The sequence below is a fragment of the Rhinoraja longicauda genome, chromosome 11 (genome assembly GCF_053455715.1).
Source record: "Rhinoraja longicauda isolate Sanriku21f chromosome 11, sRhiLon1.1, whole genome shotgun sequence".
Lineage (NCBI taxonomy): Eukaryota > Metazoa > Chordata > Chondrichthyes > Rajiformes > Arhynchobatidae > Rhinoraja > Rhinoraja longicauda.
In genome coordinates, this window is record NC_135963.1 from 26154035 (window position 1) to 26174241 (window position 20207).

A 20207-nucleotide genomic window follows, 5' to 3' on the forward strand; every position below is an offset into this window, starting at 1 on the left:
ACTTGGAAATGATCAAACACCTTTTACCCCAAGTTGCCCAGATTTTCAATTGTGGAGCAGAGCAACAGAAAGAATGAAAACTATTTTCTACACACTAGTTCTAGAGTGCAGTGCATAAGGTCCTATATCAATAGGCAAAAGTTACCACATGATCTCACCTTAAAAACAAAGGCGGATTTCATGTTCTACCTCGCTATGAAATATTTATAGAGTTTTCAGGTTATTACAGTAAATGGATGTATCATTTTAATTATTACTTAATCACACAGTCTACATGAATGAATCAGTCACAAGGTATCACATCATTCTATAAATTATGGAAAATTCCCAGATAATTAAAGTAGAAAAGGTACGTAGCCTAAAATAAGGCAAAGTTTGTGTGTTACTTAGTTTTTTCAGCTCTTTACCTGTTGATGGTTGGGAAAATGTTCCATGGCTTTCAACAAGAGACGTGTTACTTCCGTTAAAAGGCGTACGGGCATGCCACCTGCCAAGTCCTGCTTCGTCAAATTGAATACACATGCACTAGCTGCCAGCTGCACGGGTAGATTTGTTGAATGGTTTTTCATTCCAATAACCACAAGCTGAAATAAAAATAAAACGTACAATCTTTTCGATGCATGTTTGGCTTGATTGACATCAATCAATATATTACTAAAACTCTCATCTTGTTTGTTTGTTGCTTTGTTCGTTTGATCATACGTACCCGAAATACAGCCAAAACGGTACAGGGTAGTGCAACAATTTTAGCCCCACCTTACTCACCATTGGCCTGCGGTTCAAATGGTTGTTATATTTTTAAGGTTATTCACTTTTTAAACTTTAAAAATCACTTTTTAAACTTTAATAAATCCCTTTTCCACTTGCCCTGCCTGTCAGCCTCGCCTGTGCAGTAATACCTCCGTGTTTAACGTCACAATGGGAACCCAACGGGCCCGCGCCTGCGCAGTTGGGGCCCGTTGATCTAATACAGATGCTCCCCGACTTGCGATGCTTCGACTTACGATATATCGACTTTGTGATGGTGCAAAAGGCAGGGCCGCATTGGGAATATTGTGAGCAATTATGGGCACCATATTTGAAGATGGATATGCTGGCTCTGGACAGGGTCCAGAGGAGGTAAACAAGAATGATCCCAGGAATGAGTGGGTTAACAATATGATGAGCATTTGACGATACTAGGCCTGTCCTCGCTGGAGTTTAGAAGGATGAGGAGGGACCTCATTGAAACGTACCAAATAGTGAAAGGCTTCGATAGATTGGATGTTTCTACTAGTGGGAGTCTAGGACTGGAGATCATAGCCTCTGAATTAAAGGATGTTCCTTTAGGAAGGAGATGAGGAGAATTTTTTTTAGTCAGAGGGTGATGAATCTGTGGAATTCTTTGCCACAGAAGGCTGTGGAGGCCAAGTCAATGGATATTTTTAAGGCAGAGATAGATAAATTCTTGATTAGTACAGCAATTGTGGGCAGCTGTACAGCTGTAATGGGGAGAAGGCAGGAGAATGGGGTGAGGAGGGATAGATAGATTAGTCACGGTTGAACGGTGGAGTAGACTTGATGGGCCGAATGGCCTAATTCTGCTCCTATCACATACGAGCTTATGACCTTATGAGGAGCACGGCATCACAAAAAAAATATTCTAGATTCATATTTAACTGTACAAGTATTCCATAAATTACTGCCACGTCTCTTAATCCTGAAATTGCAGCCTAAAATGCCATAGTCAAGTTCACAGTGTAACATTGATGCTTTTGTTGTCGTCAGTCACAAACCCACATTATATACAAAATCAAAAGTGAGAATCCTTGTTGACATCAGGCAACATTAGTCTCACGGTATGCCTCGAATGATAGTTTCAAAAAAGAAACATTTTACCAGCAGAGAATTTGCCCAAGCAATAACACTACATTCAGAAATTCCCATTTCTATTTTCTATGTCACTTGCACTGGACCACCACTTCAAGTGTGCAGGAATCAATATACTGCAGAATCAAGGTCTGTGTGTCTGAGTATATTAAGCATGCTAACTATGATGCATTCTGTGTCACTAAATGCATCAATGAGATTTTTAAATAGGAGAAAATTGCTGTGCAGGTGTCAACTTACCTTAAGTAGCTCAGGCTGTGTTTTTTCCATGCTGTGTGTAAGACTAAAAAGATGGAATAATGCTTCTCTTACAAAAAATGCCCTTTCGCTATATCGACGTAGAGCCTCAGAGATTTGTACTTCATTTGCTTCTCCTGAAACCTTTCAATGCGAAACATTGGGAAATGTTACAAATTGATTTTCCTTTCTGCAAGTAAATATTCTCTTTCATTGTCACACAAATTAAAAGTCATGGTAACTAACAATAACTACTCTCTTACTAATTCATAATTTTCATTGTCTTAGAATGAAATCAATGTCTTAGAAATAAATCTTAATTCCATTACAAACCTGAAGATTGTTATTAAAGCAGAATGTGTGCATCAAATACAGTTTTCACATGGAACAGTTTAGTAATAACTTGAATAAAATAATGAAATAATTATTTGACAACTCTTTGGCAGCAGACTTGGGTAAAATTGTAGTTAAATCTACACCCTGTTCCCAAAGGGATTGTGTCACCGCATAAAAAGCCTTCAAATCAACAGTAATAAAATTGTTTTTAATACTTTGGGTATAAATTCAGTCACATAGCAACAATGCTCTTCAAAAAAACAAACGAGTATGTAAGGGTCCAGGAGACAAATAATGGGGGATTGAACCCATGTCAAGCACAAGCTCATGTCAAATGCAAGATGGATGCAGATGAAGTTAAAACAAATATATTTTTCAATTCTTCCACATTCATTTTAATAAATATAGGGAAAAGAATCAAGAAGGACCAGCAGCCAGATTACAATCTAAATTGCTGCAATAATTTCAAATCCCAGTGTACAATACCGATGGAACATCACCAAAATAAAATCACTACCTCTGCCTCTCTATCTCATTAATACAGATAGGTTGTAAGCAGATATGTTGTCAGCACAATGTGTACTTGCAATCAAATCAAACAGATATAGGCAGAGCAAATTAATAGACTAGAGCTGAATTAGTTCCTGTGTGTTTTAATATATACATTCCCCAGCATTTTACTGAAATTATGAATCAGTTGGGTAAATACATTGTGCATGGCCTGATTGTATTCATGTATAGCCTTTTTTTAAAAAACTTGATAGCACGCAAACAAAAGCTTTTCACAACCTTGGTTCACGTAACAATAAAAATCTAAACAGCATGTGACAAAGAACTATAGGTAGGGACCATTTCCCAATTCACCTAGTATTTGATATGCAAGTTTTTAATAACAATTTGTCAATTTTCACAATGAACAGCTGCTATTGGTCCATGTCAAGTAAAGATCATATCTTTTTAGGGGTGTAAATAAATTCTAAATGTCTTGAGAAACTCTCAATGTGGTCTGACTCATCTACAAGTTACTCCTGTAGCTTGTGCTCATCATGGCAATAGACCAAATGAAATACGAATAAAGAGTCACCAAGTAATCCAGACGTTTGTATCAAAATGCCTTGGAGAAAGACTACTAAAATTAAACATAAATTTAATGATTTTAGCAAATGAATCTTACAAAATACATTCAATCATTATTTCAAGCTATTTCCTGTTGAAATTCACTTCCTATTGGAGATAGATTCCCAATCTCGTTGTACCCCTGTGCAATGACAATAAAGATATATTGTATTGTATTGTATGCATTGATCACACCCAGATACCTCTGTTTTTTTGACATAGCCATAAAGCAAACCAAGGTGCCACATATTTGCCTGCTTGTTTACTGAAAAACACTTCTGGAACTTTTCAATATAGTGAAGCCACTGTATTAAATGTTGGTTGCTGCTAAGAAAGGAATCAATTTTTTGGCTCTTACCAATTTAATTTAAATGAAGCCAAATATGTTAATTAATTGATTAAAGTAACACCAATAAATAGTGGTCCTAATGATTTTTGTTCGAGTGCAGATTATGAAATTTAAATTAAAACGTTACTACATGTGGTAATTTGTATAAATGTTCTGTTTAAAAAAAAACTAAAAGTAGGTGAATCATCTGAACTGAACATGGGAGTCCTCAACACAAAACAAATCATTAGAATTGAAAGCAATAGCTTTTATACAACAATAATTTCCAAGCATAAACACTAAGATTGTGCTCTTTAAAAAAAGAAAACCAACCTTTAAGTTTCCTTCTCCAGAAAGGAATTCAGAATAGCCAGCATCTGTGGCAAGCAACCCCATAAACTGCATTGCAGGCCGGTGCTGGACAAATGCCTGAACAGCCTTATCTGTTATGTGCTTCCTGCCCGAAATGTCCAGAGATCGGAGATTAGGTAGTATGCCAGATAGTTCCAGTAAACGAAGTGCAATATCAGAGGTAAACTGCTTATCATCAGAGATGTCTAAGTGTTGCAGAAGCTGTAGTTCCTTAACAATTTCCAAGATTTGTGTGGTTGTCATTTTCAGGCATTTGAGGTGGTGCATGGTCAAAGATTTAAGCCTGTCTTTACAGGTCAGAAGTGGTGTGATATCAGTAACAGATGTGTTTGAAATATCTAAACTTTCCAATTTTGGAAGAGAAGTGACATCTCTGAGATCATCATTGTAGAAGAGAACATTGGTAACACTTAAAAGACGCAGGCCTGTCAGCTGGCTGAAACATCGCTCATAAGGATCTTCGAGAGACAGCGTTAAGGAATTCAACACAAGACACTGCAAGTACTGTTGATTCCATTTGTTTGTGACAAGTGCATTTACAATATCTGTTATTGTGATATCTGCATTTACACCAGAAGCGTCCAGATCAATAAGCTTGTGGTGGCAGAATGCTTTCCTGAATGCTACCGCTGACAGTTTAGCATTCCGAATACAAGCACGCTTTAAGCGCAGCAGATCATTCCTGCGGAAAATCCCCACTGTCTTTTCATTGAGCACACCTGTTGCAAAAGAATGATAAAAGAATAAACAGTGTATTCTGAACAAATAGTTTTGTAAATTTTGATTTGTTATTATGTTAGCACCAAAGAAAGAAAACAATTCTCATAATCATAAATATGAAATGTTCTCATTTGATCTGTATAAATTTAAATTATCTAGCAATCTCTGCATGAAAAGATCTCAGAACAAAAAAATAAGTTTTTTGATTCCTTATTCCCCAGAAAACCTTTAAGTTGGCAGAAAATCCCCTGCTAGAATATCTGTGTCCAGGCTATCATGAATTGATAGGTATGCAATAACCATATTTTAAGTAAAAAATTATTATAATACATTTAAATCATTCTCCAGCAAATAAAAAATTTAAAAATCTAAATATGTTGTGCTTGTTGACCAGCTGATTTAAGCCACCTCTCTATTTTGCAGTCCTTATTCTTATTTTCAAATCACTTCATTGCCTCAATATCTCTAGTCCAATAACCCTCAAGATATCAGTGCTCTTCCAATTATGACCTCCTATTTATCTCCAAATTTAATTTTAATATTATTCATACCTATAACTTAAGGTCCCAAATTCTGAAATTCCATTAGTAAATCTCTCTTACTAATTCCCCTGAACAGTACTCTTGATCATTTCCTTTAATATTTCCTTCTCTGACCAGACTTTTTTTCCCTCATGGCTGCTTTGAGATTCTACACAATAAGCGAGTTCAGTATCTTGACTGAGCATGCGCCGGTCATAGGGCAAAACATTCTCGCCAGCTGAGCTGCAGCATGTATACAGACCTGCGTTTCATCCGCATTTTCCAGTTTTACTTCTTCGAGGTAAGAAAATACTGCTTTAAAGAATATTAATTAGGTGTATTTATGGTTAATTTGAACAAGACTACGATGATTTTGTAGGTTTTATTGCTTTATGCTTCGGTGAGTGAGCGAGATCGTTACGATTTTCTTTTGCATTGTAACCCTACAGGAAGGGTCTCGACCCGAAACATCAGCTATTCCTTCTCTCCAGAGATGCTCCCTGTCCCGCTGAGTTACTCCAGCATTTTATATCTATCGGGTGATATTATAGGGAGGTTTGATCAGACAAACCTCTCTGCTGGATGCTGACCTCTGCAGCTGTCTAATCGCTGCATGAACAGCAGCTTCAAGTTTACAGTGGTCATCCATTGACATTCCAAACTGTAACCACTGCCCGCACGAAGCAGCAATTCATTCACTCAAACGTTTGTTGTTCTTTTGCAACGCCGACAATCCAGAATACCAAGAATAACTCATGGTTTGGGAAGTGCAACATATTCCCGCTTGAGGAGCAGCTCTGGTACAAGTTACAATGCAAAAGAAAATTGTAACGATCTCACTCACTCACCGAAGCATAAAACCTACGGAATCATCGTTTTCTTGAACAAATTAACCATAAATGCACCTAATTAACGTTTTTTAAAGCAGTATTTTCTTACCTCTACAAAGCAAAACTGGAATACATGGATGAAACGCAGGTCTATATACACGCAGCAGATCAGCCGGCGAGAATGTTTTGTACCTGCGTCCTATGACCGGAGCAGGCTCAGTCGAGATACCGAACTCGCTTATATAAATGATGCAGCTGCATTCATGCATCATTTATCTTTCATCAAAGCATAGTTATCTATACAAACTAATGTCAGTATTGTTATTTTAAATATCCAATGGATCAGAACACTGCATTGTCATGACAATTGTGGTATTAACCAGATTCATCTGCAAAGAAATTATCGAGGCAATACATGATCATTATGTAATGACAAGCACATTTTCCACCAAATTTAAGCAATTAGAAAAGCATACAACCGCTGTAACTATTGCTAACACAAATGTACCTCATGTAGAATTTCAAGTGCCTTCTGAAAATGTTCAATATATCAGACACTGTCCACATTAGCAACTGAGGTCAAATTTATTTTTTACCCTCATGGAATGTGATGATTTAAACGGGATAAGGTCGAGCTGGGATTTATTTTCCCCAAGGCATTACTAATCACAACATAGAAACATAGAAAATAGGTGCAGGAGTAGGCCATTCAGCCCTTTGAGCCTGCACCTCCATTCAATATGATCATGGCTGATCATCCAACTCAGTATCCCGTACCTGCCTTCTCTCCATACCCCCTGATCCCTTTAGCCACAAGGGCCACATCTAACTCCCTCTTAAATATAGCCAATGAACTGGCCTCAACTACCTTCTGTGGCAGAGAATTCCACAGATTCACCACTCTCTGTGAAAAAAACTTTCTCATCTCGGTCCTAAAACTTTCTCATCCCTTATCCTTAAACTGTGACCCTTTGTTCTGGACTTCCCCCGGGAACAATCTTCCTGCATCTAGCCTGTCCAACTCCTTAAGAATTTTGTAAGTTTCTATAAGATCCCCCCTCAATCTTCTAAATTCCAGCGAGTACAAGCCGAGTCTATCCAGTCTTTCTTCATATGAAAGTCCTGCCATCCCAGGAATCAATCTGGTGAACCTTCTCTGTACTCCCTCTATGGCAAGAATGTCTTTTCTCAGATTAGGAGACCAAAACTGTACGCAATACTCCAGGTGTGGTCTCACCAATGCCCTGTACAACTGCAGCAGAACCTCCCTGCTCCTATACTCAAATCCCCTCGCTATGAATGCCAACATACCATTCGCTTTCTTCACTGCCTGCTGCACCTGCATGCCTACTTTCAATGACTGGTGTACCACGACACCCAGGTCTCGTTGCATCTCCCCTTCTCCTAATCGGCCACCATTCAGGTAATAGTCTGCTTTCCTGTTCTTGCCACCAAAGTGGATAACCTCACATTTATCCACATTATACTGCATCTGCCATGCATTTGCCCACTCACCTAACCTATCCAAGTCACGTTGCAGCCTCCTAGCATCCTCCTCACAGCTAATACTACCCCCCAGCTTCGTGTCATCCGCAAACTTGGAGATGTTGCATTCAATTCCCTCGTCCAAATCATTAATATATATTGTAAATAGCTGGGGTCCCAGCACTGAGCCTTGCGGTACCCCACTAGTCACTGCCTGCCATTCTGAAAAGGACCCGTTTATTCCTACTCTTTGCTCTACAAAATATAGTAGGGCAGATAATATTTAGAAGTAATCTTTCAGAAACTATTTTTAATGCTACAAGAAGGTGTGAGACTACAACATCCCAATTGCTTAAACCTTTTACTCTATTTTTCCCTCTGAGAAAAACAGTCAAATAAATAGGGATGTAACAGAGCAAGTAATCAAAACAAACTAATGCACTGGAATTAAAAGCAGTGAATAAAGTCAACAGCTATTAATTAATTATTTAATGCATTGCAGTGACCATTATAACTTGGCTCACCTGAGCTCCGGGCTGGTGTGCTTACAAGAGGGAAAAAATAAATTAATTACCACCAAATGTTAAGAGGTTCACCAATTATTTGTAGGGACAGGGAGAAGGTGGGGAAGAAATTCTATTGAGGACACGCCTCTATGCAAATGTGCTTTCACTTCCCCCTTCCAGCATATTCATCCCCTCAGAAGTTTACAATATTCCAGGGTGAAAGATTTAAAAGATTATACACTGGTATTATTACAGACAAATCTCTGATTTTGTGGAGATAGTGGTTTGGGAGGGGAAGGAGAAGAGAAAAAGCAAAATATTGCTTGCAAACTCAGATGTATTATGAACAGGAACTGCAACTGAGTATTCTTGGGCTTCTCTAGTTAGAAATAAAAATCTTACCATTCAGGGACATTTTCTGCAGTAAACGATCTGCCAGTTCTTGCGGAAACACCACAGCTTCCTTGAGACAGAATGAGCCATCTGTCCTTTCCCAACAAAACGTACCCAAATTTACCCTCAAATAATCCAAGCAGATATCGGTTAATGAAAGAGGAGAAAAATCTTCCTGTTGATACAAAAATAATAGGAATGTTGGTATATAATATGAATACATATACAAGTGACCACTATGTTACGGGGTGGGGGTGACAATACAACAAAACAGTCCCATCACGATTTTTTGTAATGCAAAGCTACATCACCTTCACAAGTCAAGAAACACATGTTGAAAGTAATAAATTGTGTTTACTTATTTACTTTTCACATAAATTCTGTGAAAGCAAATTTTATACTATGTCTCAAATTTTTAGACAGTGATTTCTGATTACAAATTTCAAAGATTTTAAAGGACAAGCCTCCATCGCAGATATAACTTCTTCGCAGATGACCCCGTAATTCCCCAAGAAGAAAGATACAGGCAGAGGAAGGAGTGACAATAGGTTATAATAAGAAAACAGGTTCAGCATGTTTTCTAGGATTGGCTAACCTTTTCGTAATGAGCCTTGTGTTATTCACAAGCATAAATTTTCCTGAGTCAGTAAATTATGGAAAACAGACACAAAATGCTGGAGTAAATCAGAGGAATAGGCAGCATCTCTGGATCAAAGGAAAGGGTGACATTTCGGGTAGAGACCCTTCTTCAGACCATAAGACATGGGAGCAGAATTAAGGCGTAACCTGTGACGTTCTTACCAATCAAGAATCTAGCAATTTCCACTTTTAAAATAGATTCACCACCCTCAGGCTGAATAAATTCCTCCGCAACTCCATTCTAAAGGTACATTCTTTTATTCTGAGGCTGTGCCCTCTGTTTCTATACTCCCATTACTGGAATCATCCTTTCCATGTTCACTCAATCTAGGCCTGTCATTATCTGATAATGAGATTCTCCCCTCGTCCTTCTAAATTCTAGCAAGTTAAGGCCCAGGGCCATCAAACGCTCCTCACACGTTAAGCCATCATCCTCGAGGATTATTTTCGTAAACATCCTCTGGACCTTCTCCAATGCCAGCACATTCTTCCTCTGGTATTGGGCCCAAAACTGTTCACAATATTCCAAATGTGGCCACACTAGTGCCATATAAAGCCTCAACATTATATCCTTACTGTTATATTCTAGACGTCTCGAAATGAATGCTAGCTTTACAAGTGCCTTCCTTAATGCTGATTCAACCTGTAATGTTAACCTTTTGGGAATCCTGCACCAGCACTCCCAAGTCCCCCTGCACCTCCAATTTCTGAATCCTTTCCCCATTTCGAAAGTAGACTACACCTTTAATTCCTTCTACCAAAGTGCATGACTGTACATTTTGATACGGTGAATTCCATTTGCCACTTCTTTGCCCACTCTCCCAACCTATCCAAGTCCTTCGGCCGACTACCTGCTTCCCCAATAATATCTGCCCCTCCATCTACCTTTGTATCATCTGCAAACCTCGCCACAAAGCTATCAATTCCATCTTCCAGATCATTAACAAAAAAACATGAAAAATAGCGGACCGAACACCGGCTCCCGAGGAACACCACTAGTCACCGGAAGCCAACGAAAAAAGGTCCCCTTTATTCCCACTTTTTGCCTTCTGCCAGTCAGCCAATCTTCTATCCATGCTAGTACCTTATCTCTAATACCATCTGGTTTAGCAGCAAAACATGTGGCATTTTATCAAAGGTCTGAAAATGCAAGAAAACAACATCCACTGACTCTTCTTTGTCTATCCTGCTTGTTACATCCTCAGAAAAATTTCTAACTGATTTTTGTAGCTCCCTTCTTATACATTTAAGTTACATATGTGATTTTCCAGCCCAAGGAACATTAGTGACTCTTGAATGATGACTAATAATGCCTCCTCAAAATCAACAGCTTCCTCTTTTAGAACCATGCAGTGTATTCCACCTGGTGCAGATTCCACCAATCCACCTTCAGACCTTTCAGCTTCCCAAGCACCTTCTCCTCAGTATTAACGACTGCACTTACTTCCACCACCTGACTCTTGAATTTCTGGCACATTGCTGGTGTCTTCCACTGTGAACACTGGTGCAAAACACTTCAGTTCATCCGCCATTTCTTTGTCCCCCATTATTACCTCTTCAGCGTCATTTTCCAGCAGTCCAATGTCCATTCTTGCCTCTCTTACTCTTTATGCACTGTCCTCCAGTATTCGATATTTGCAATGCTGGGAAAAAGGTTATGAATATCTAATCTATCTATGCCTCTTACATTTGTATATACTTCTATCAGGTCTCCCCGCAACGTCTGGCATTCCAGAGAAAACAATTCAAGTCTTTTCAATCTCTCCTCGTAGCTAATATCCTCTCAACCAGGCAACATTCTGGTGAACGTCTGCACCCTCTCCAAGGTCTCCGCATCCTTCCTGTAAAGGGGTGATCAGAACTGTACACAATACTACAATGTAGCCTGATCAAAGTCTGTAAAGCAACACGGCTTGCTGACTCTTATACTTAATGCCCTGACCATCAAAGCCAAACATATAATATGCCTTCTTTAACTCTCTAATTGTGTTGCCACTTTCAGAGAGTTATGTGAACTTGGACCCCAAGATCCCTCTGTACATAAAATTTGTTTTGCCATTAACTGTATACTTTCCTCTTAAACCTGACCTCCCAAAGTGCCTCACATTTGCTCAGATTAAACTCTGCCATCTGTAGCTGATCCAACTTCCACTGAAAACTTTGACAGGCTTCTTCACAGACCGCGACGTCACTAATCTTGTCATCTGTAAACTTACTCGTGAATCATCTATATTTACGTCCAAGTCATTTATTTAATTCTTCCCCCTCAACACTATTTTCTAATCAGTAAGCTATATGACCGTCTCTGTTAATATTGTGCACCTTAATCTTTTGGATTTAATGTTGGTCATTAGACTTTATCAAATGCCTTACGAAAATTCATGCAAGCAAGATTTATGAGACGACTTCCATCTGATTGTTTTAAAATCTTACAAATTTTGTTTGTGTATTAACCCCTCCAAAACGTGGCAATATTCATTCAGGCAAACGAGTTGTGCGAAACTGAAAAATGTTACACCCAACCACGTTTGAAAACAATTTAAAGGCTATAATTTTTCAATTATAAACATTGACCCCATCTTTTCACGGTAGCCCTGAGCTCATTGCAGTTATTATATTGTCATACACTGACGCATTAAAGTACAACAATTTTTTTTAATGGATTTTAGGAACCAACTATTGCTCACACATAAAAACCATACCTACACAGAACTTGCTTTATAAAATAACTCTATTGGCAGATGCGAAAGCTAAATTAACGAACTGGTCTTAAGTCACCGAAGTGCAGAATTCACATCGATGAAAATCGTGGATCAACAACTTCCAGCCATCAATAAATGGAGGCGGCCGTACGCCGCAATAGGCCGGCGGAGGCGGCAGTTGCTGCACGGGCGGCACTGGCCTGGCGTTCGCGAGCCCGAGCCCGAGCCCGAGCCCGACGGTTGGGCTTCGACCGACACAACGTTCTCTTACCATGGCGACAGAGCCGGCGGGTTAACGGAGCTTCCGAGGGAACACCAGCAAAAACATGACCGGCAAACAAACAAGGGCAAGCACCTGGTTACACAAGGAAGGACGTTTTACAAAACCAGACCACTCTGCAATTTAAGAACACTAAATAAGTTCCTGCTCCGAATGCAAAAGGCGTTTTTTTCTCGATGTCAAATATTCCATGTAAATAACTCTAGAGATCCACCACCCGGAAATAATTTCCGGGGTGACAGTCCCGGCAACAGTTAAGCCCGCCCGCCCGGCTCTTCATGCCCATTAGTCACAGCCCGCGTTACGATGATGTTCAATCATTGGACGTTTCCATTTCTTCCTGCCTCGTCCTCGGTTGCCGGCCGACGTCAATCAATGCCTCGCCGCCGCCACTCTTGACTGTTTGCCCGCACTTGGCCCAGCAGACGGAGGTAAACATGAGCGAATACTTGCAGTGACGCTCCCGGTGAATGGCGATGGAGGATGCAGGAAGTTCAGACGCGGGGACTGGGAACGTGAGTCGCTTCATGTGAAGGGTCAGAAAGGCGGTGCTTCCAGGAGCTTGCCTTGGAGCCAAGCGTGGAGCTGCAGGTCGGCGTTGGTCGGAGGCTGATCCCTTCTCCACAGTGATGATGTCGAGCCTTATTGATTTCCAAAATGAAACAGAAGTTAAAGAGTTCCTGGACAATCTGGGCATCGAATACAGTTACCAGTGCCGCAAGGAGAAGGACCCGGAAGGTAGTGAGTTTTCTTAATTCAACAGGATTGCGAGTGTTGTTGCCATGACCAGTATTTAATACCCATACGTATTGCCCCCTAGTATTTAATGAGAAGCCCCCACCCCCAGCCCACTTCGATTGGTGCCATTCTTAGTATAAAAACGCGGCAACTTTACAAATTGAAATTGTGTACCGAACCTGTATTAAAGAAGAAACGGTCATGTTTTCCACGTGCGCACGAGTTGTAACACCTCCAGACTCAGGAACAGCTTCATCCCCAGGGCCATAGCTGCTATGAACCGGACCTGCTGAGCCGGGTGGTCACATCGCACAGTGAACCGGCACAGATCTACTTACACTTTATTCTGTTTTAAAACGGTTCTAATTTGTTTCATTGGGTTGTTTAAATTAATACTGACTAGTTAATGATTTATTGCATCGTATGGGAGGCGCATTCCCAATCTCGTTGTACCCCTGCACAATGACAATAAAGATGTATCGTATTGTATTTGCGGATTTGGTTTTCCCCAAATGGGCCATTCTTAGTCACGTGTGTGGCCAAAAATGTGAAAAATTGTGGAATACATCTCTTCTAATTCTGAAAGCATTACAGGTATATTGTTTTGTACTGTATATATGATTTATATATGTCGAAATTTATCAAATGAAATTTTAATATGTTATGCTGACAATGTTTGTCTAAGTTCAGAAGTCAAATATGACTGGTCACATGTGTGGCCTCACATGGTGATCTGTGATCATCCAGGCATCATGCTCCTGACATAGCCCTTGTAGATGGGAGAAGTGTTTCCCACTGCACTCGGGATCCTCCCATAACTGAAATTCAGAACAAGTCTTGTTGTTGTTCAGTGATAAGTGTCAGGATTTGAAACTGTTGGTGTTCGGGTTTGCCCAGATTTGTTTTCATGAGGTACAGGTCGTATAATTCTTATTTATTTGTACAAATACTACAATGTTTACTTGTGTAGCACATAAATATGTATATTGTTTGCAATAACTTTTCTGTTTCTAAAGCAGTTAACTTAACAAGTCAAGTCAATTTTATTTGTATAGCACATTTAAAAACAACCCACGTTGACCAAAGTGCTGTACATCTGATTAGGTACTAAGGAAAAAATGAAACGTACAGTAGCACGCAAACATAACAGCACATACAAAACAGTTCACAGCGCCTCCTCAATGAGCCTCAAACGCTAGGGAGTAGAAATAGGTTTTGAGCCTGGACTTAAAGGAGTCGATGGAGGGGGCAGTTCTGATGGGGAGAGGGATGCTGTTCCACAGTCTAGGAGCTGCAACCGCAAAAGCGCGGTCACCCCTGAGCTTAAGCCTAGACCGTGGGATAGTGAGTAGCCCCAAATTGGCCGACCTGAGGGACCTGGAGTTAGAGAGGTGGGTTAGAAGATTTTTGATGTAGGGGGGGGGGGGGAATGTCCATTTAGGGCTTTATATGTGAATAGGAGGAGCTTGAAGTTGATTCTGTACCGTACAGGGAGCCAGTGGAGAGAGGCCAGAATCGGCGTGATGTGGTCCCTTTTACGGGTACCCGTCAGGAGTCTCGCTGCGGCGTTTTGGACCAGTTGCAGGCGGGACAGGGAAGATTGGCTGATCCCAGTGTATAGGAAGTTGCAGTAGTCTAGGCGGGAGGAAATGAAAGCGTGAATGATTTTTTCAGTGTCGTCAAATTGGAGGAAAGGTTTGATTTTAGCTATGGTACGAAGTTGGAAGAAGCTGGCTTTTACCACAGCATTGACTTGCTTGTCAAATTTTAATGCAGAGTCAAATATCACGCCGAGGTTTTTGACATGCGGTTTGACTAGGCAGGATAGGCTTCCAAGACTGCCTGTTATCGGTTTGATGGAGTCGGGGGGGCCGAATAGGATGACCTCAGACTTGCTCTCGTTTAATTGGAGGAAGTTCTGTGCCATCCAACATTTTATGTCCTCAAGGCAGTGTAAGAGGCTGTTTAAATTTGACTGGTTGTTGGGTTTCAGGGGGAGGTAAAGCTGAGTGTCATCGGCATAGCAGTGGAAAGAAATGCCATGCCTTTGAATGATTTGGCCAAGGGGGAGCATTTATAGAGAGAAGAGAATGGGGCCTAGGATGGAGCCTTGTGGAACTCCGCAGGAGAGGCTAGCTGGAGCAGAGGAATAACTGCCTATGTTGATGGCAAAAGTCCTATCTTTGAGGTAGGAAACGAACCAGCTCAGGGCAGTGCCATCAATGCCAACCGCGTACCGGAGACGGTCAATAAGGATGGTGTGGTCCACTGTATGTAACAGGTGACATTTATGCCTTTGGTTATGCCCACATCCATTTACAAGAGTTTGGATGTGGCCATTTCAAATGAAAGTTGCAGATAGAAAATATCAATGGATATTTGCAGGAAGATGAGCTATTAAAGGCCAAATTCACAATTGAACTTTGAGTTTCTGTAACATGTGATAGAAGCCAGCTTGAAGGCTGCAGAGCACTTGCTGTGGACTGGAACATTGACTTTTGAAGGAATTTTGCAGCGTAGTCAAGTTAATCAAACTAATGATATTGGCCCTGAATGTTCTTTAGTGTTCCACGAAAACTACAATTACAGTATTTTACCACCTAAATTGTTTGTCATTGTGAATGTTTAAAATTAATTTGTTAATAGTTAATGCGTTTGGAACAGCTAAAATGTGGATAAACATCTAGTTAGGATATTTTATATGACATCTAATATTTCATTCTTGGTAGGATGTCAACGACTTGCTGATTACTTGGAAGGAATTAAAAAAAACTACGAGGCTGCTGCTGAGATATTGAAACACAACTGTGAGGAAAACCATCATGGAGAAAGTTGCTATAAGCTTGGTTCTTACTATGTGACTGGAAAAGGTACAGTTTATCTTTTGGCCTTTTTGAATCTATCTTTGTTTGCACGGTTATTGTTGACTTGTCTCTAACCACATAGGATATTTCTAAATGATCCCGGAGCTGATTGGATATTCCTCTTTAGTCATGGAAATTAAATGCTGTATAGGGAGGCTACATGAAGCGGAGTTTTTAAAATAATCTAAAAAGGTATGTGCATGGGGATAGCTGCAGCTTCTCTTTTTGAAAAGTGCACTAAAAGTTACCAAACTAAGTTTGAGCAAAACCTTGGCTCAAAGGATCACAGTGCACTGATGCAATATAATTGCAGATAACATCTGCACTGATAGAGAAATCAAATGGAGCACTCTGAAAACACTGGCAACATTGAACACCAAGTCATCAAAATTATTTAATATGAATAACATTATAAAGCATTGCAAAAATAACCAAACTTAAACTTACATTGGCCACTGTGTACCATCTTGCCAATCGTATATAAACTGAAAATGCACCAATCTAACATAACTTCACAGGTTAGTCGGATATGGTAATTCCAATGGCACATGCTTTTAAGAGTCATTCCCTCAATTTAGGTGGGATACATTATATTTTACTTAAATCTGTATATCTAACGATGCTGAGCAAAATTGAATGAATCAATATTATTAAATTCATAAACCTCTGATCTCATGAGGATTGTGATTTTGTAATGGTATTGGGAAAGCAGTTGAAACATTACCAATGTTTTTGGTTAACAGAGCGATGCATAGGTTAGTGATTGAAGTAGTGATTTTTTTTTGACATAACTAAATATTTGGTGTTTTTAAACAGGTGGATTACAACAAAATTTGAAGACTGCATATGAATGCTTTGTTAAATCGTGTGAGAAAGGTGGTAAGAAGTCAATTGACGCCTGCCATAATGCTGCACTGTTGGCTCACGATGGACAAATATTCGATAATAAACCAAACTCCGTAAAAGCCAGAGATTATTACATCAGATCTTGCAATGGAAACTTTGTAGCTAGCTGCTTTAATCTCAGTACTCTGTATATCCAGGGAGCTCCAGGTGTGACCAAGGACATGGCTCAGGCCATGAAATATTCTCTTAAAGCATGTGAGTTAGGTCACATCTGGGCTTGTGCAAACACTAGTCGAATGTACAAATTAGGAGAAGGTGTATCTAAAGATGACGAAAAGGCAGAACTTTTCAAAAACAGAGCTAAAGATCTACATAGGGAGCAAAAGGAATTTTCACAGCAATTAAAGTTTGGACAATGATATCAAATTCTAGTGTAAACTTTTTTTTCTTCGTGGAATATCTTTGCTTCAAAAATGAACAAACAAACGTTGGGCAAAACAGAATTGGGCCTAAATGTGGCATAACCCTCAAAGTTTCTGATATGATTCACATATGAAGTGTGGACATCTCCTTGGGTATAAAATTAAAACTGCATCCAAGGTTGAAGACATTTTTGATACCTACTACAGAATCCTCAAGAGCCTTGGCTCTCGGCTTCACCAGGTCAGCAACTTTCAATGGGTACATCCAAACTAAACTCCACACGGTGCATCTGTAGCCCACAGGTGGCACATGCCAACCTGTAGCAATAGGCCTGCTTCCTTGCAAATTATAAGCCCACCCAGTATTGAGAGCCACCTTCAAGTAAGTCCAAAAAGTGTAAACCTTCTAGGCTGTCATCTGTTCAGTTTTCCTCAATGCCTCAATCTTGCTTCCAGAGGCAGCTATTCATGACTTCATATCCCCATTCTAATGGTCTAGGCTCCCGGCTCTGAACAACCTGCCACCGTTCCAACCAGCCTCTCTGTCACCTACAATCCACACCACCATCCTATCTGTTATTATGGCAGGATGAGCAGTCTTTGAATGCTTCAACCTTGCAAGGTTGTGTTAATTGCTCATTAAGTTTACAGCCTTGCCTCAAAATTATTTTGCTGCTGCAGCAGCACCAGGACAGTTATGATTTTATTCGGTCTGCTGCACGTTCACCATATCCCAATGAAGAATACAACCCACCGTGTAGCTTCAACCACAAAGTGCAGTTCCAATAGCTGCAGGGAGCTGTTCCATCATTTTAACATTTAAATTTGTACATCATTAAAAAGTTTTCAGAACTGATCTTATCAAAGCTATTTTTTATGTGAGAGCCTTCATCTAATGGAAGGGGAGCAGGGGTTGCTTTTAATAGTTCAGATCCAACCTATTGAATAGAAAAGAATGAAATGTACTAGCATTACCTTAATAAACTGTGATGGGTTTTTCAGTCTGTGATTGTTTTGGTTACCCAGAAATCCCATTTTGAAGAGTTCCTTCCTTGGAAGGTACCCAAAGTTCATACAGTTTTTGTTGATAAAGCTGCTGGCTGTTCAGGTAGTTTCTTGGCCTGTTGATGCTCTCGTGTAAAGGAAGAAAGCATAGCAAGTTTACCATGATGCTGCTAGAACTTAGTACATATTCCAAACAAAAAAGGATGTGTGACATCATTCTTTAGATAAAATGTGCCTGTTTCATCGCCCATTTATTTGCCTTTTTTTTTAACATCTTGCCCTTATCACATACTATTTCTCATTCCAGACAATCAATGTGCTTTGAGGCCATAGCTGAGGTTGCTCTTACACTGGCCATTTTCACTTGGGACAACAAGGCACTTGGATGTTTTTGTTCAGGAAAACTTCTCAACGTGTTACACATGCTTTAAGTAACATAATGAATTACTATTACATTTTACCATGCCAATTATTAGCTTAAAAATATTTGGACTACTCCAAAAAGTTTATGCTTAATAAAAGTGCACATCATTGATACAAGTAATGGAATTGGCAAAATTTGTTGTCTATATAAAATATACAATTGGAATAAGGGATACAAGGAATACATTTACTTATGTTATTTATAAACTAGTGGATTGCTTTACTTCAGTTTACTGAAGTTAAAATTAAGCAGTACTTGAGATAATGTTTTGGGCAGTTCTGCCTGATCAGTGAAGTCAATGATAGTATGAACACCAAAATTTCATTGCCTTGTGGAAATAAAATTCAAGAAATTTGCAGTTCAAGATCTTTTTCTCAAAGAGAGTCCCCAAAATGTCTGCCTTATCAACATCATGCTTCTTTTCTTGGATTGTTACTTGCACATGGCAATTGATGGTCTCATTGCCATCTACCTGGTTGTCTGCTTAAAACTTTCATAATGAACTTGTGTCATTTGATGTCTGAACAAGGCTTAAATTATTTTAAATTATGTTTTGCCTTTTTTGTTTTAATATTTTACTTTTTCACCAACACCTTGCATTTCACATATTTCCACATATGTTTACTTTCTTATGTTCACCATATAGTTCTGAGTTTTAACTCTATTTCAGATTGCTTAGTTTACAATTTTGATTAGATTTTAGCCTGCCCAATCCAGTTCCAAGCCATCTACCCTGCATAACTAGGTCAAATTGTTCTCCCTTGGAAAAAGGTAAAACTGTTGCAAAGGATCAGAGCACTCATGAGAAAAAGGTGAGAGCTTATATTTAAATAATAAAATAACCACAAGCAACATTAGAGCACATTATTTAAAAATGTCAAAGGTGCATAATCTCATACCTAAATCCAAGAGATTTTCTAGTGCCATATGAAAGAGATGGTGGCCATTTCCTTTAATCCACAAAACTGTGCAATCTGGAACACTTGAGAATGTGTGTGAAATGGGGCCATATAACCTACAATCTGAAAGAGCAAATTATCATATCTAATAATACAATAGTCAAGTATCACATAGTTACAGTCATGTTCAAGATTGACAAATGCATTGATACCTGAAACTGAAATCCAATCTATAAATATGTCAACATAGAGCAAGTATTGTACAAGTATTGGGCTAATAAACAATATAAGAAAAACATACATTTTATTTAGTTTACCAATATTATATTGTTATAAATTTCCCATATACACACTAGAGTAAAACTAGTTGGATCAAATTGTACAACGGAAGGGAAAAAGATGCTTTGCCAGGTGTGAGCATAAGGGTTGGCCTTAGCTTTGACGTTCAGTAGGTTAAAAACTCGCCATGTTCACTGGTTCAGGTGAAGACACTACTGGAGAGTTTCAAACTGCAGAGCCATAGATCAACAACTTCTGGGCAGCAATTAAGAACGGATTCTAATTCTGCAAACGAGCAAAAAAGCAAACCAATGGAGGAATTCAATGTGCTGAGAAATATTTGGCTTGCTTGTCATTAGATTTGCAAGTTATTTTAATTCATACAGCAATACCTTC

The 20207-nt window shown here is 39.4% G+C and overlaps 2 protein-coding genes across 7 annotated transcripts in view; one reads left to right on the top strand and one right to left on the bottom strand.

Annotated features, from left to right (window-relative positions):
• Nucleotides 1–13373, bottom strand: part of zyg11 (zyg-11 family member, cell cycle regulator) — a 30889-nt gene extending 17516 nt beyond the window's left edge. The window contains exons 1-5 of one of the 6 annotated variants that reach the window (XM_078408518.1): nt 13252–13373; nt 8723–8888; nt 4220–4977; nt 2110–2250; nt 408–584 (exon numbers count right to left, since the gene is read on the bottom strand). In XM_078408518.1, coding sequence (XP_078264644.1) covers nt 408–584; nt 2110–2250; nt 4220–4977; nt 8723–8888; nt 13252–13275 — 1266 coding nt within the window. In that variant the 5' untranslated portion in view covers nt 13276–13373. The other 5 variants (XM_078408519.1, XM_078408521.1, XM_078408520.1 and 2 more) reach the window with 5 other exon arrangements.
• On the top strand, nt 12665–19100 carry coa7 (cytochrome c oxidase assembly factor 7). Its single transcript, XM_078408522.1, has 3 exons — nt 12665–13072; nt 15802–15942; nt 16753–19100. The coding sequence occupies exons 1-3, from the start codon at nt 12964–12966 to the stop codon at nt 17199–17201; spliced, it is 699 nt and encodes a 232-aa protein (XP_078264648.1). The 5' UTR covers nt 12665–12963; the 3' UTR covers nt 17202–19100.
• The last annotated feature ends 1107 nt before the right edge of the window (nt 19101–20207 follow it).

What these genes read in the sequence shown, in the direction of transcription:
- coa7 (XM_078408522.1), top strand. Translation starts at nt 12,964, where the DNA reads ATGATGTCGAGCCTTATTGATTTCCAAAATGAAACAGAAGTTAAAGAG. An exon ending in CAAGGAGAAGGACCCGGAAG is followed by an intron (nt 13,073 to 15,801) that starts GTAGTGAGTTTT and finishes CATTCTTGGTAG; the next exon opens with GATGTCAACGACTTGCTGAT. An exon ending in TTACTATGTGACTGGAAAAG is followed by an intron (nt 15,943 to 16,752) that starts GTACAGTTTATC and finishes GTTTTTAAACAG; the next exon opens with GTGGATTACAACAAAATTTG.